The following is a 16637-nucleotide window of genomic DNA, read 5'->3' as shown; positions in this document are numbered from 1 at the left end:
TCTATTAAGCGCCAAGTGTAAGTCAATTTTTTCTAGACCAACAAGGGTTGAGGTAAAATAGCAAGTCTGAAATTGTCATTATTAGAAACATTTTATTTTTAACGTGAAACTTCCCGGTGAGAATCACATTTATTAAACATTGGGACCCCTTTTTTTTTTTTCAAGAGTGGGGTGAGGATATGTTTAGAGAGCAGTGGGTCCCATCTTTAGACAATTTGACTGTGTTTGGGTGTAACATCACAAAGGAGAATCAAAATATTGCTTACTAGTTAGTAGTATTATATATATGAACTGGGCTCAACAACTTCTCTCTTTCCTTTTCCTACAGTTCCCAACACAAAGAACAACTATTGGCTAACCTTTCAATCTGGTGAGTTTTCATTATTTCCAAAAGGGGTTTTAACCCACTTTTTCAGTATTTGGTGGATCCTGTTATGATTTCTTGATGAAAAGTTTAGTCCTTTTTTTTTTTTTTTTTTTTTTTTGAAGTCTTTGATGAGTTGATGCCTGAAAGATTGAATTTTTTTTATGTCCACCTGAATAAGTTGTATTGGTGTTTTGTTAGAAATGATTCTTGATTTTGATGAGATTTCAATATTATTATTTATTTTTTTTATTTTTTTTTATTTTTTTTGTGGTTAAGCTTCTTTTTGGGTGGATGGTGAAGGGTGTGGTTGGTCAAAAAAGACTCTCAAAATGAAATTTTGGTTTATTTTCTTTATTTTTTGTGGGGATGGACTGACTTGTATATGGTAAAGGAAGAGGGGGGGGGGGGGGGGGGGAGTTGAACCAAAGTACTTACTAATCCTCAAACATGAAAATTACTGGAATTTGGGTTTTTCTTTTTGGTGGTTTTTATTGGTTTTTTAGTTATCAAAACGTTCATGTAGAGTTTATGTGTTGCTGCCTTTTCTGTTGCATAGCTGTCTCAAGAGCTATGTTTTCTTCCTATAATAGTTTGATGCTTGTGTTTTGTGGAAGTTTACTATGGGATATTCACTTTTAGGAAGAAAAAAAGGGGCAATATTTTAGCGCGGAAAATTTAGTTCTGTGGACGCTCAGTAGCTGGATTACACGGCAATTGAATTAGAGGCCAAGATAATAAAGGACATACTATGAGTAGAAATATGTAATCAGTACACCAGATTTAACGATTTATACACCAGTTTTAACAGTGTGAACACTTTCTTGTTTGAAAGAATGAATTTGGTCCAATTGTATTCTATCGCGTAGACTTATTGTTTGCCTTGATGTAGCTCTGTCGAACAGGTATGGCGTGGTATAGGTATTTAGAACATATCATTCAAAGAGCTTATTAAAAGTGAAGTAGAAACCTGTACCTATATGCTACTTCCTGTGCCATCACTCTCTGTGTATCATATAGCATATCATAAACACTCTTCCGTTGATCTTCTTTTTTTTCTGGGCTAACACATAGACATCCCCTTGAAGTTGTCACCATTTTTCATTGGAACACTTTAACTAATAATATGACCTATTAGACACTTATAGTATATTTAGAATGCGCCAATTGAGCACCTTATTGCAGTCCAGAAAAAATTAACATGCTGCTGATATCATAAACACTCTTCCGTTGATCTTCTTTTCTTTCTGGGCTAACACATAGACATCCCCTTGAAGTTGTCACCATTTTTCATTGGAACACTTTAACTAATAATATGACCTATTAGACACTTATAGTATATTTAGAATGCGCCAATTGAGCACCTTATTGCAGTCCAGAAAAAATGAAGCGTGCGAAGTTAACATGCTGCTGATGTCACAAACAAACAAATAAACATTGAACGGGCAGCACGTGGCTATTTTATTTTTCTTCTTTTTTACTCTTTCTTCTTCACATTTAATTTCCACGATTCCTATCTTCATTTTTCCCATCAAACTTATCGGAGTTCCACCACAAACCACATTAAGTAATACTGCCGCCTCTTCATCTTCAAGGAAACAACACCTGTACCTCTTTCTTCTTCTTAGTTTCTTAATTCCCAACCCCATTAATTGATGTTTAACTTATTTACTTCTTCAAAGACACGGATTGCTTCTGAGATCCACCTCCTCTATTTTCCCCACCCAATCCTACAATTTCTGTAACTTTCACTCACAAGTCACAACACATAATTTTCCTTCTTTATTAGTATGATCGAGCGTCCATGGTTCCAATATCGACATCGAGTGGTATTTATTGAATTAAGAGCAACTTTTAAAAAATGAGTGAAAAGCTCATAGCTGCTAGAGTGCTAGCAAAGCATGAAAGCTAGGGCCTCTGAATATCTCAAATTATCTGCATTAAAATCGATCTCCCAACTAACAAACACATGTTATTAATACTTTGAAACTGAGTTCTTTCTTTTGATTAGATTTGCATCTGATGTTTGGTATTGAAAAGATAAAAGAGAAATGATGGTGGAGACATGGTGGTGAAGGGGTAAAGGTCTAATGGAGATGGTGATTTTTGGAAAAAATGATTTATTTGATAGAAAAAATTATATTATTTGGCAGTTGGCACCATTTCACGCGCCTAAGAAGAGTTAGAAACACATTCTTTTGCCAGGTCGGCGTAAGGTGCTCAATAATCACATTTTGCACATACATAAGGTGTTTAATAGGTCATACCCTTAGTTGAAGTGTCTAGATGGAAAATGGTGACAAGTTCAGGGGGCCGCCTATGTATTCCGCCTTTCTTTTTGATGCTTTTAAAGTTGCGGTCTAAGTACACTCCTGATAATTTTATTTTGTAAAAGTATGATCAATTAATTCGCATGTTAACTGAATGAATACTGTTTTCATGCTTGTTTCATATGGGTTCGATTGATTTTGTTGAAGTGCTCTTAATTTTCTTTGCTTTCCATCTTTTCTTTGTGCACTCTTGTTATCTCAGGAAGCAGATTCAGATATGGATCCTGACGACAGTCTATGTGAAGACCCTTGGATAAAATGTTCTTCACCTGGCAATGAATTGCTGAAAATTGTGCCCTCAGATAATAACCATTCATTTACTAATTTCAATCTGTATGCACAGAAATGGGAAGGTTCCTCTTATTTGGATCAACAGATCAGGATTGAGCAACAGTTTTCTGGATTTACTAAACCAAAACAGCACACATCTGAGATGGATCAACAGGGGAATGAAAATCATGACTCGACCAGAATACATGACTGGGATCCAAGAGCTCTGCTGAACAACCTTTCGTTTCTCGAACAAAAGATTCGTCAGCTCCAGGAGCTGGTTCACTTGATAGTTGGACGGAGCGGTCAAGACGGGGTTCAGGGAAATGATCTTATAGTCCAGCAACAGCAGTTAATCATAGCTGATCTTACTTCTGTTATAGTCCAATTGATATCAACTGCCGGAAGTCTTCTTCCAACTATGAAACACACACTTTCCTCTGCGATCCCTGCTGCTAGCCAGCTTGGGCAGGCTGGTGGTGTCACGGTTCCTTCTACAACAGGTACTAATGCTGGTGGGATGACATATAATGACGGTGTTGCGAAGGTGGAAGACCAGTCCAATCACGTTGACCAGTTAAGAGATTGTGGGATTGAACAAAATCATGCTGCTGATGAACATGAATCGAAAGATGAAGATGAAGCTGAGGAAGAAGAGAACCTTCCTCCTGGTTCCTATGAGATTCTGCAGTTGGAGAAGGAGGAAATCCTTGCACCACACACTCACTTCTGCACAATTTGTGGCAAGGGATTTAAGAGGGATGCCAATTTGCGGATGCACATGAGAGGTCATGGTGATGAGTACAAGACTCCAGCAGCTCTTGCAAAGCCTCATAAAGAACCCAGCTCTGAGCCAACACTCATCAAAAGGTATTCCTGTCCTTATGTTGGATGCAAGCGCAATAAGGAGCATAAAAAGTTTCAACCTCTCAAGACCATCTTATGTGTGAAAAACCATTACAAGAGAACCCACTGTGAGAAAGCCTATACTTGCAGTAGATGTAATGTTAAGAAATTTTCAGTAATTGCTGATCTTAAAACACATGAAAAGCATTGTGGTAAGGATAAGTGGCTTTGTTCCTGCGGAACAACATTTTCTAGGAAAGACAAGCTTTTTGGACACATTTCCCTTTTTCAAGGTCATACTCCTGCAGTTTCTCCGGATGAAACTAAAGGATCTGCTGGGACATCTGATCGGGGCCAAACCAGTGAAGTCACCATGAAAGCTCGACAAGAAAACTTTAAGGTAAATGCTTCACATGGCAATGAGTTTCAAAATCCCGGGGATGTAAAAGAGGGTGCATACAATCCAAACAGTTATTTCTCACCTTTGAACTTTGATACTAGCAATCTTAATGGATTTCAAGAGTTCCCTCGACCACCATTTGATGATTCCGATAGCTCATTATCGTTTCTGCTATCTGGATCATGTGAATACCCTCCTCCTCAAAAGGTTGCAAAATATATGAGTTCTACTGAAATGGAGTAACATCAACCAGTATTCAATTTGTCTTTGGTTCCTTGTAGCTGTCTATTCTATCATTATTATGTCATTATTTTTCTCAGAATAACTGTGTTTTCCTTAAATTGTTTAGTATCATTGTTGCTATGAAGGAAAATGCATCAACTGGCTAAAGCAGTTTTACAAAGTAGAACAAGAGAGATTAAACTCATTCAACCTTTCCAAGAATATCTTTTTTTGGGTATATAACAGATTTTATAACCAAAACTGGATAAGCAAACAAAGCAAAAAAACGACTGATTAATGGACATATGCCCCAGAACTTCAGCCAAACTTCTCCTCTACTGACCTATCTTCTATTTAACAAAACAGCACCATTTATCAACCAAACCTATCTCAAAGTCTCTATATCGGGTAGAAGTCCAGCTTTGTTAACCACTGTGCAACACAGTTTCAAGTTTCCCCTGAAATGGAACTCCTGGATAATCTTCCTCACCACTCGATCAGCTGTTTGCTCCTTGCGTTGGAAATGTCTCATATTGCGTTCCTTCCAGATATGGTCAACAGCAGCAGCAAGCGACATTCTATGCATCTTTCCAAGAATCTCAATTAGATATAACGTTCACCAACAGATCCGTCCATAATCACTTGGCCAGTTACAATCCCCTTGAGCATAAGATGAAAATAATTTTCCACCAATTTGTACAATGCTTCTTCTTTTTCCCTTTTTCCTTTATCTTTTTTTGTGGGGTGGGTATGGGGTGGTAAGACTAGAACCGGGGATGCAATTCTCTTTACCAAAACCACATTGCATGTAGTATCCTAGTTCGAAGCAAATTTTATATTGTACTTCACAAAAAAATAAAGATCAACCGATTTCATTGCAATAAAGGTTCAAAAAGAGTGCCACTTCCATTTCAGAGCATGGCATGAAAGCTTCCCGCATCTTTACATTTTCTTGCGCCCCAATCTCTAAAGGGCCTTCTTGCCCTTGATTACAAAGTGCCAGAATCTAACACTGTCGAAAGAAATTGAACAAGATTGTTGCAAATGAAGAGAAAAGGCTGTACGCAGACTAAGTGGTTCAGCTGGCTGAACAGATGTGGCGCCTATAATGAGAATTGTGGAGCAATATGAGCTTCAACCCTTTTGCAGCGTCTCCTGACTTTGATGGCTTCGTTGTAGGGCCGTGGTAGTATGTTTCCCTAAGAACAAAGTCATCCACACATGACCAAGTCCTTCCCCTGGGAGAGCTGTCCTTCCAAACAAACCTCTCAGAGAATGGATTCACTAAGCTCTCGCGAAACTCTTCTGCTGTCTCACAGTTCAAACCCTGCGTGTGTCAATAAATGTTAGAATGAAAATTCATCAAAGTACAACTTTTTAAGGTAGGGTGGATTTGTTATGGTCTTACTTCTGCCATGGCCTTTATTTTCATGGTAAGATCATTGCTAAGGAGGACAAGTTGTACGTTTCTGTTGGTTCTTTTCAAGAAGAGGGCATATTCAAGGATATGATCGTCTGCTGTGGGTGAGGCAAATTCCATTAGACCACTATTTGGAGAAAATTGAAGTGAGCCAACAGGAAACTTGCCATTCTCCTCACTGAACACAGACATTGGAGCAATAGCAGGAGGAGTTGGTGCCACTGCTCTTGTTTCCTCCGAACAACTCTGTACATGAATCCATGACTTTGCATTTACCATGCAGTCTTCTATCCATTCTAATGCTGCACACTCCTCAGTTGTCCTTCTAAACAGAATAGTACGCCTCTTCATGCAATCCAATTCTCTTATGACTGTTAACAAGGAGCAGGTAAATCATAAGGGAAAACAGGTATTTTATATAACAAAAATGGACATATTCGAAACGATAAAAGTTTCAGGGTAAATTCATACCAGTTCGAGGAATTATCAGGTAAGTTCCCTTGAGACCTTGCAGCAGTTGCAAACTTTTCCTTGATTCCTTATTCAACAATGAACCAGTATCTACTACAATGGTCCATCTCTTCTGTTCCATGACACTGTTTTTCTGCGAATAAGGTTTAAGACGCAAATTAGAGCTCACTACATTTATTTCATATTTGAACAACAAATTTGGAAAAAATAGTATTATATAGCTAATCTCTGGTGAACTTGTTCTTTGAGACAAGTTGATTCACAATTCAAACTAGTTGTCCTTTAAACAACTAATTTGTTATGTGAAAGAACCTATCTCAAAGAGTAGAGTGGAAAAGAATGTAAAACTATGCAAGCAGAAGAATTGTGTCCTAGGAAAAATCATTTCAAGAATACTTCTCCAAATCTATGACCTTTCAAGCTAATGACAGGTCACGGCTTAGAAGCATGACTCTGCCTATGCTAAATTTGGAAAAAGAAGTTTTCAGCATAAAATATTGATATTTAACTTACAGAGAAGGGGCATGCTTCACTAGTCTGTGGATGCTTGATTGGATTGTCACTCGACTTATTGTCCTCTAGTGGAGATATTGAGATGGTCTTTTCGGAGCTGTTCACAAGAAGTGACTGAAAAGGCAGCCGATCCATTCTGTTCTTCACCGTGTTTACCTCCGATCTTGCTAGATTTCTGGAGGCAAGGTTTGTTGATTTCTGTTCTTCAAGAAGTTTGTCAGTCAGATTTTCTTTCTCAGAGGAGAACGGAGTTCCAGTTTGATGAAATATCGGATCAACTACATTATCCAGAGAGAACTTAAATGCTTCTAGATGCTTAAGATCTTCCAACTTCCCTATTTTCTTCATTGATCTCATCAAACGAGTACCAGGTGTCATATTCTCTTTATCCGGAGTGAAAATTTCTTCATCATTTTCTTCCATATTTGACACTGTTGATTTAGTAGTTGACCCTAGCTTTTCCTTTTTGTGGGATACACAACCTGCAGCTTGATTAAATTTGGGCTCAACCACAAGTTTCAGAGATGAAGATTTAAACGGTTTTGGATGCTTAATTTGATGCTGGCTTCCCATCTTCTTCATTGACCTCAGCCGACGAGTCTCTGGTGTCATATTCTCTTTGTCCGGAGTGAAAATCTCTTCATCATTCTCATCCATATTAGAAAGAATAGACTTTCTATCCGATCTATTTGTCATCTCAGAAAGACACGATTTCTTCACGGATCCAAGGAAGAGAGAACTTGGAGTATGGTTCTCTTTTTCAGGAGTAAAGACATATTCCTCGTTATCCTTGTTTCCACTAGCAAAAAGATCTTTAGAAACTGATTCAAATCCTGCAATTTCACGATTAAGCGACTCAACTTCAGTTTCCATGTCAACTTTTTCATTCATTGCCCTATCTCTACCAGTTTGAATCTGAACACTGGAATGTTTTCCTCTTCTAGACCAAATACTTGAACATCTTTGCTGAGATCTTTCTGGGGTACCATCTGCAGTTTCTGTTGCTGGTGCACTATTTTCCTTGTCAGGTTGGTAAGCAGACTGCAGCAAACTGATTTCACCTTCTTCATGGATATTACCAGGTAGATTTTGGTTTGCTGCCTCATATTTATCAGGAAATGGAGAACTCATTTGCTTAAGCATTGGAGGAGCTGGTGGAGTCAAACTTCTCACAAGCGGAAACGAACTCATACCAGAAAATGATGAGTCTAGACCTTGCACCATATCATCATCATCATCCTTCTGAATTTGGTCATTCTGGAGAGAAAAGCCACTCTCATCCTAGAGAATGAATAAGTCACAGGATAAAAGTTAGAGCAAACGACAAAATAATAAGAAAATTGAGTTACTGAACCATAATTCAGAACCTATTTATCTTTTAGATACTGATTCATCTCACCTGATGTTTTTCCTCTTGTGTGCTTTCATCTGGTTCTGATTCACCAAGAGGAGGTACAAACGGATTCTCCAAATCGTATGCATGGCTGATTGGAACCCAGTGAAGCCTGTAAACTCTGCTGGAACCTCCAAGTTGCATCCTATCGCCTTCTTTCAACTCCACCCTAACTCCTGATTCAAGTTTCTTACCAGAAATCCATGTACCATGGACTGCAAAGGACAATATACCCACAGGAAATGACGTTTCTGATTAACCAAAAGAAGCAAGAAACCACAAAATAAAAGAAGCAAGATGAAAAGTCCAAACAAGAAATGAATTGACATTGACATCAGAAGTCTTGTCTTAATCAATTTTAGGAAAAATGGTTGAAGATAACATCACCAACTACACCATTATGAAATCGGATGCACAAAAAAAGAAATTAGCCCCAGCAAAGAATTCAAGAGTTTAAAAGCTCATATGCAATCACAGAACTTCACCACCCCCTAAAATTTTCAAGAATTTAAACCTCATATGCATTCAGAATTGCTCAACCCCAAAGGCATGCACCCGTCCAAGAACCATATAAAGACTTTTACAAAGAATCTACAGGAAATACAAACGGACACATTGTACCAGAAACATTTAACCTCAATAAATTCCATCTGTGCAAAGAGTCTGAAAATCAGGCTCATAACAATTAAGATAGAGATAAAAAAAATTGAAAAATCTTTACGACGAAGAGGCTCTGAATCACATATATTGTCTTGATCAATAAAAATGCAGCAGCAGCTTAACTGACGCATTGATAAAAGCACAGTTGCACCATTATTGACAATCAATCACACAATGGAGAAACTGTGAAACCCCTAAATAATTCAAGAATTTAGACCTCATATATTGTGATAAGTTTCATCGAATTCAAGAATCATATATAAGAATTATAAGATGGTGTAATTCAAATTACCCTCACAGATCAAAAGATTAGTTTCTTTAAATAGCAGACCATACCCATACGTGATGTTCAAGAACCATATATGATGACTTATAGTACCCCTTTCAACACACTCAAAGTATTCCATCATTACTAAAAAACCCACAATTAATTCTCAAAAAGGCAGAGTACATACCTGAAGAGAGATCAGTAACAGAGAGGGAGTGATCAGATGGTTTAGAGTGAATACGGAGGTGAAATCTACTAATGCTTGGATGTTCCAACGTTATGTTACAATCTGGATGTCTACCAACCACCAATATCTCTTCTTCATTTTCTGTTGTTTCTTGACTTGGTGGATTGTCAAGCAAGAATATGTTCTTCAAGATTGCCCCATTCTTTAACACTGTAAACACTGGAATCTTCTTCTTCTTCTCTTCTTCAATGGCTTTTCTTGGAGACTTGTTCTCCATTGAAATCAAGAATGAGAGTGACTCTCTGTGTGTGTGTGTTTTGGGTGGAAATGAGAAGAGGTTTATGAAGAATGAAATCTTGAAAAAAGGTGACCGTTAGGGAAGGAGGGAGTATAATTTGTGTGAAACGGCTAATTATCTCATTTATTAGCAGTGTTATTACGATGTTTTTGTTGAGTGTTTTGGCTCTAATCCTCCTATTCCGTTTCTTTTGAGAAAATTACCCTATGGTAAACCAAATAGGATTTTAACTTTTAAAAACTTGAGATTCACTTTTTAAAATTTTCTAAATGAGGATAAGGGGGAGCTAAAATTCATAATTCCTTCAATGCTTATAGGGTTAGTTTGGTACGAAGATTTTTTTTTTTTTCATGAAAATATTTTTTAGGAAATAAGTTAATTTCTTATTTATTTTTTAGTGCTTGACAAAATTGAACACACATAATCTCACGTTTTACCATTAGTGGTAAATGAAACTTGACCATTTTTAAGAGTGGCATTTCATCTAAAAGTATTTTAAATTTAGGCAGTTATTTTCTATTTTCAAATTAGGATAAAAGTATCAACACATAAATAAAGTTTACATTCACATACCTGAGTATTTGAAGATTTTACAGTAAAACTTAAAAGAATCTTCAAGATGACTTAGAAAAATTAATGTGGGATAGAGGGAGTTGATTTGTAAATGACAGCAGGGATACCTTGATGAGTTGTCCCCATAATAACTAGGAAAGAGATTTTTGCGAGCTTTTCTTTGGCTAGAAAATAATATTATGTATTTATAAGTATCTTTTAAACATTAAAATATATGAAAATTAAACTTGCACCCAGTGTTTTAAAATGCGGGAGCGCGAGGCGAGGCGTTTTACGCAGCACGGGACAAGGCACAAGTCTCATGGATCTACGGGGCATATGTCTTGTGTATCTTCAATTTTATAATTTTATTACTGAAAAATAAGCAAATGTAAACTTTTCATTAAAATTATGCAAATAAATTCAAATAAATTATCAATAATATAAAAGAATTATTATAATTATTATTTGACAAAAGTCACAACACAAAAAATGATAATAGCCTAGATAGTCTTTAAAATGAAATCTTCATTTACTTCGTCATTGATCTCCAACTCTATTAGTTCTTCCCACCCTCGACTAATATTTGCAGTGACTTTTATTTATATATTCAAAGAAGGGGAAGGGCAAAAAGTGTAAGAGCAATGCCAAAAAATGGATGAAGTTGCTTCAGGAACATAGTGCTATGAAATCTCTATCATATCAATTTCAGACATAATCATCTAAAAAATATTATTTATGGTTATTTTCTATGAGAGTTGCTTTATTTATTTATATATTTTAAGAAAAATCGCTACAATATGAAAACATGATAACATAAAGTATAAATATTATTACAACAATAACAAAATTCATAATCAATATCAAAACTTCTTTTAAAAAAATAAAAAATAAATTAACGCCCCGAACGTACGCCTTTACACCCGGGGCTTACGCTTTTGTAACACGCCATATCTCAAATTAAAGGTTAGACTCGTATCGTTAGAGTTTCAGAGGAAATTTGAAGGTTTGAACGTTCTGCGAAAGTGGCTGAGGGCCCTACTTCGGGCAACCATAACACCTTGATTCGTTGGGAATTTGGAAAAGGTTCCTAATGAAAGTTGTAATACATAGAAATACATTTTCAAGCATATAAGGATCATACCAATCGGAGTCTAGATCAAGGAGATATGGTCATCTCAAAATGGCTAATAGAGGGATGCTCAGATTCGATAGAATCAGCTAAGTTTTCGGTAGGTTTGTCTTCCATCCCGATTTAGTGAAAATTTGTTTATAATTTGAGAAAACGTAAGACATGAAATTGTAGCCTTTTGAAATACCTTTCCAACGGTATATTATGGAGGTCAATTGAATATCTCTACAAAAAGTTATGGCTGTTTTACTGAGAGCAGTCCGGGCTCGCCAAAATCCTAGCTAGGCGAGGAAGGCAAACGAGGCGAGAAAGTCAGGCTTGCCAAAATCCTCGCCTTTGGCCTCACTTTACTGGTTTATGACACCCCCAGATGGCCTGGCGCATCTAAATTCTCGCCAAGCAAGGCCTGGGGACGAGGCAGGACTTGTATAAATACAACACTTAGCTTCTAAAAATCAGTTTTTCACATTCTTCAAGCCCTAATACGAAGTTCTTCTTTCCCTACCATTAGAATACACCAAGGTAAGTCTATTCTAATTATTCCAAGTGAATTCCAACATATATTCATGAATATTAAATGAGAAATCATTGTTCTTAACCTAGGGTTTTCAAGAAAACCCATATTCAACGTTTGAGACATAAGCTTTTGGGATTCTCCTCAAAGTTCGGACTTTTATTGTGGATTATGAAGCAGTTAAGGTATGTGAGGCTAACTATCTACTTTAGGGAATGTTTATGATTCTCATTGCTATCTTCTAGGGTTATAGTTTCATAATTCATTCATGGTGATCACTTTGAATATCATGAACTCAGTACGTAATCATTATAGACTTGTGTATTGACATCACACGAGTCTCAATCAGTATATAATCAGTTATTTGTTTAAGTTTCATAACCAGAAACAGTTATCATGCTATCAGCTATAACCAGTCTCAATCTTGTAAATTGTTTAATGTTGAACACTTGTATCTGTATTTTTAGACCCTAGGTCACAGTTTATGCATACACATTGCTTGAGACTGAAGCCACAGTTTTTGTGCACACTATTTGGGCCCTAGGCCACAGTTTATATTTACAGTTTTACAGGTGATTCTTTATTCAGAACAGTGAGTATTTCAGACTCTTGCTTTCCTGCTTAGTTCAGTTTAAGTATTTATATTTCTTTCTTTCAGTTGCTTTACATACCAATACAATTCAAATGTGTTGATGTCCCTTTTATTTGCTTGGGGGATTCAGCTAGCTAGGACTTGTTGGTATCAGCTATTGGTGAGCCCCAGTTTCCTTCCGGGCGTCGTCAGCTTTTCCAGTCATTACAGCTTATTGGACAATTACTTTTTCAGTATTTCTTTAGAGGTTTCATAGACATAGTGCAGTCAGTCAGACATTTTTGATATGTAGCCTTGTTGGCACTCATTTAAGATGTTTTAAACTCAAAAGATAATTCCGCATTTAATCTATAGCAGACAGACTTTTTAGTAGATCAGCATGTGTTAATGATAGCATGTTTTGATATCACATGTTGATCCATCCAGCTACTGGTTCGCTCAGTCACATGCAGTTAGGCACCGAGTGTCGTGTTACGCCTAGGCTATGGTTCGAGGCGTGACAGCTTTTGCCCCCAGGAGTTACGCTCCCAAATTCTAAGGCATACGCCCTATGGATCTACGAGTTTCATTTACGCCCCGAAACGTTTTTGGTACGCCCCGCCCCGGGGTGCGTCTCGGGACTCACCCCTAAATTGCCTCGGAAAACACTGCTTGCACCTTGATATAATTGGTATAGGTGGTGGACTCCTTCTCCAATTTCCTATTTGTACTTGATAATTGTTGCACACAAATATTATTTAACTCCGTGAAGGATCCAGTAAATTGATAGAAAGGTTAATGTAACACTGAAGGGCTAGTCCAACTTACTTGGATTGAAACCCTTTGCAAATGCATAATTCCTACAGTTCCTTTTGTTTGCTTTGTGTTGTCATGTCATTCCATTGTGTAGCTTTATGTGTGGGAATATATACTTTTCAAGCAAACAAAAGGACATATGCTTTTTAGCTAATCTCAACTAGAACAATGATGTCCATGAGTGGAGATTCTACAAAGCTATATTTGGTGTACTTCTCTTGATGGGAAATGACACCAAGGCTCTATCATGACCTTCAATTTTTGAAATTTTTCGAATAACTCTGTTTTCATGGTATTCATTTTGAAATCTTTATAGTCTAGATCTCATTTTTTAAATCCTGGATGACGAGGGTCATATGACGGAGATAGTGTTGATGCAATTTCTCGAGTGTAATTAGCTAAAGTAAGGTGTATCATATTATAGATAATTATAGATGAGGAAATTTGGAAATAATTTAGAATTAGTTGAGTTGGAAGTTAGTTAATTAGTTAGTTGGCTTTCAAATTTGGACTTGGCGTCAAAGTAATTAACTAAATTCTACCTCACTTTATTATTTGTATAATTACAATCAATTTCTACTAAGCTAACAAGCATATTCTTAGCTTAAACATCAGAATTGTTCTCGGAATTTCTTTAAGCTTTTCACCCCCAGGAGAATGAGAATAAACATAAATACATAAGACAATCAAAAAGAAGAGCAACATAAAAATCAATGTCCCGATCTTGGAGATCCTTCTTGTGCTAAGGGTGGATTTTTGGATAAGGTCAAAGAATAAAAAGTATCCTCCATGCTTCATCCTAAAATATTACTTTTAATTAGATTTTTTTTTTTTTTTTTTTTGAGTTAGGAGGAGGAAAGAAGGGGTAAAACAAGGTTTAAGAAAAGAAACTATGAATATTCACCGACCGTTAAATATATATATAGAGAGAGAATAGTTTTACATAAAAAGTTTTATGGTTCGTCCTATATATTCGGAAGCTCCGATTTAATTTATAATTAGTTCTTAAAAAATATTTAACTGATAGTCAGTATAAGCAAAATTTCAGTAAAACCGTTCCTTCATTCTCCTTCTCATCCTCCTCCACCTTTGGCCTCTTCTTCAAATTTGAATATGAAAGTTGAGATTAAATCAAGCGTCTGTTATTGAAAAAGCTTGGAAATAGGATGAAGATTGACAGTTCGACTAGAGAAAAATAATTTCGAACACATATGTCTGAAACTTCAGATATACATGTTTGAAGTTTGGCCTTGACAAGCCAAATTTCAAGCACGATTGCAAGCTGAACTTCATGCGCGATTATCAAAGTTAGTTTGCACAACCAATATCCCAAATTTCAACAATACTTCAGCATAATTATTTGCAACTTCGAGCACGGATGTCGAAAATTATTCTCAAAATAGCTAAATTTGCAAAATTTATAAACTTCCGAACTACCTATGGACTTTTTTTCCACAAGATTTGACTTTTAAAAGTAAATAAATAATATATATTGCATAAGGCTGCAAAGAAGGTCTAATCTAAAGACAATCTATGACGTGTCATTTGATATCTTTGGGATTTTTATTAATCGTTCAGTGAATGAATTTATTGATCTGATTAATTTAAATTTGTGCCATAAGGATCAATTAGGGTAAAAAACGCTCCTATCAGTAAGAGTTTCTTCATATTTAGATCTAGCTCGTACTCAAGAGTTTTAATTTAAAGTGAAGGAATTTCATCTGTTACACAATATCGGTCGCTCATTCTTCTTTCGACCTCTTCAATGGTAGATGTCACTTGATAGCCCGTAACATCTAACTTTCCCGATTCAAGAATTTGTTGTGTTAGGAATCTTTTAATAAGTATCCCTGGTTCATGAATTTGCTGGCTGACTAAAGGAAAGCTGACTAAAACAATAAAATATAATTATGTAAAGTAATGATTTTTCAGGCGGGCTAAGGAATCAAAGTTTAACTACTGTCACTACACTACAAGTAAATTTCACTTGGAGACAAAAATTAATGTCTACATCAAACCAAAAATCAGGAACAAACATAGAAGCTTCTCAATTCTCATGATTTCTATGATTGCATGTTTTTATTATAATGAATTAATTATTGTTTATTTTTGTCAAACTCAGCATCTCTATCTTCTCAAAGAGTACCCTTGGTTCATTGGACCCTTCACTCTTGCTGTAGAAAGGAGAATATGTCATGAAATAATAATTATACAAAGCATGAAAAAGACAAAGTATACGCCAAAATTCCTAATGCTTTGTAATTTCAGCTTGCATATTCACTTTCTTAGTCTCTACTATGGTAACCTAAGCATACGATGAAGTTAATGAATTCCAACACCGTGACTTATATTCTTTTAGTGAGTTTGTTGTCAGTTAGTGGTTGATGTATATAGATACTCTTTTGGAAATTATCACACAATTCAGTTTGTCTTTTAATAAAAAAGATTAAATTAGATGCCTCTGACCTAAGTTTTCTCACTATGTCTCGGAATTAGGTTTATAGTACGGTGTTGAAAATTTTTGGTTCGTTAATCTTGACTTGTGATTTTTTAAAATCTATATCCCTCATATGAGATCCAACGTACTTCGAGACCAATTAGATTACTCTCTTAAGTTCAATTATAACTTATATTAATCAAGACATTTTACGAGACATTACAATCACAAATTCAGAATTCTTCTTTACGTTTTTAATATTTCATGATTAAACACATAAAATAACACAGAAATAGCAGTTAAGAGCAATTAGTGGATATACAAAGCCAAATGAAAGGACTATCGATCAAGTTTTCTTAGGTTATTTGGAAGATGGACTCTTTTGGTGGGTAGAAATGGCATAGGGGAAGGCTGCTTGTAATTAAATAATCATAGATCTTTGTTGCAACAGTATAATTATTTCTTACAACAAGATTCTCCAATTTCATAGTTCTCAGTTAGATTTCATTGACCAATATTTTTCTTGAAATATACAAAAAAGTATATATGCCTCACCTATTTTCTTGGCCAAAGGCTACTTGACGGAAAAAGCAACGTATTGTAAATATTCTTTTCTAATAACTTTCCTCTATTCAGCTCTTGTAATATTTCTTATGCTATGTTGTTATTCGCTTGAAATGTTATACCTTTTTTAACTTTGGTAATGGAGCCATTTTAAAAAAAAAAAAAAAAAAAAAGAGGCTAGCACTAAACTTAGAATTTCTGCCGAAATTCGTAAAAGAATTTGCTACTTTGTTATTTTTATTCTTTAAAATAATCAGTCAAAGAATTGAATGAAATGAAGCTTAATCACGAGTTTAAGTATTAATAGCTTTATCATTGAGAGAAAATTAATTATGAAGTTCATCCGTTTTTTTTCTATTCCAGTGTCATAAGTTGACTTGTAATCATCTTTGATTGACATATACAAAAA

General features: G+C 35.8%; 2 protein-coding genes across 2 annotated transcripts; one reads left to right on the top strand and one right to left on the bottom strand.

Moving 5' to 3' along the window:
• The first annotated feature begins 212 nt into the window (after nt 1-212).
• On the top strand, nt 213-4551 carry LOC132627113 (protein SENSITIVE TO PROTON RHIZOTOXICITY 1-like). Its single transcript, XM_060342236.1, has 2 exons — nt 213-370; nt 2897-4551. Exon 2 carries the CDS (start codon nt 2912-2914, stop codon nt 4451-4453), a length of 1542 nt encoding a protein of 513 aa, XP_060198219.1. The 5' UTR covers nt 213-370; nt 2897-2911; the 3' UTR covers nt 4454-4551.
• Nucleotides 4552-5288: 737 nt separating this feature from the next.
• LOC132627111 (FHA domain-containing protein PS1-like) lies at nt 5289-10205 on the bottom strand. Its single transcript, XM_060342235.1, has 6 exons — nt 9345-10205; nt 8236-8444; nt 6837-8117; nt 6324-6456; nt 5841-6223; nt 5289-5759 (listed from the first exon to the last, which is right to left on the bottom strand). Exons 1-6 carry the CDS (start codon nt 9619-9621, stop codon nt 5511-5513), a joined length of 2532 nt encoding a protein of 843 aa, XP_060198218.1. The 5' UTR covers nt 9622-10205; the 3' UTR covers nt 5289-5510.
• Between the last annotated feature and the right edge of the window lie 6432 nt (nt 10206-16637).

The sequence above is a fragment of the Lycium barbarum genome, chromosome 2 (genome assembly GCF_019175385.1).
Source record: "Lycium barbarum isolate Lr01 chromosome 2, ASM1917538v2, whole genome shotgun sequence".
NCBI lineage: Eukaryota > Viridiplantae > Streptophyta > Magnoliopsida > Solanales > Solanaceae > Lycium > Lycium barbarum.
Note: the sequence above shows the minus strand (reverse complement) of the source record. Positions and strands in the feature narration are given on the sequence as shown.

What these genes read in the sequence shown, in the direction of transcription:
- LOC132627113 (XM_060342236.1), top strand. Translation starts at nt 2,912, where the DNA reads ATGGATCCTGACGACAGTCTATGTGAAGACCCTTGGATAAAATGTTCT.
- LOC132627111 (XM_060342235.1), bottom strand. Translation starts at nt 9,621, where the DNA reads ATGGAGAACAAGTCTCCAAGAAAAGCCATTGAAGAAGAGAAGAAGAAG. An exon ending in TGTTACTGATCTCTCTTCAG is followed by an intron (nt 8,445 to 9,344) that starts GTATGTACTCTG and finishes TGTCCTTTGCAG; the next exon opens with TCCATGGTACATGGATTTCT. An exon ending in CCTGATAATTCCTCGAACTG is followed by an intron (nt 6,224 to 6,323) that starts GTATGAATTTAC and finishes CCTTGTTAACAG; the next exon opens with TCATAAGAGAATTGGATTGC.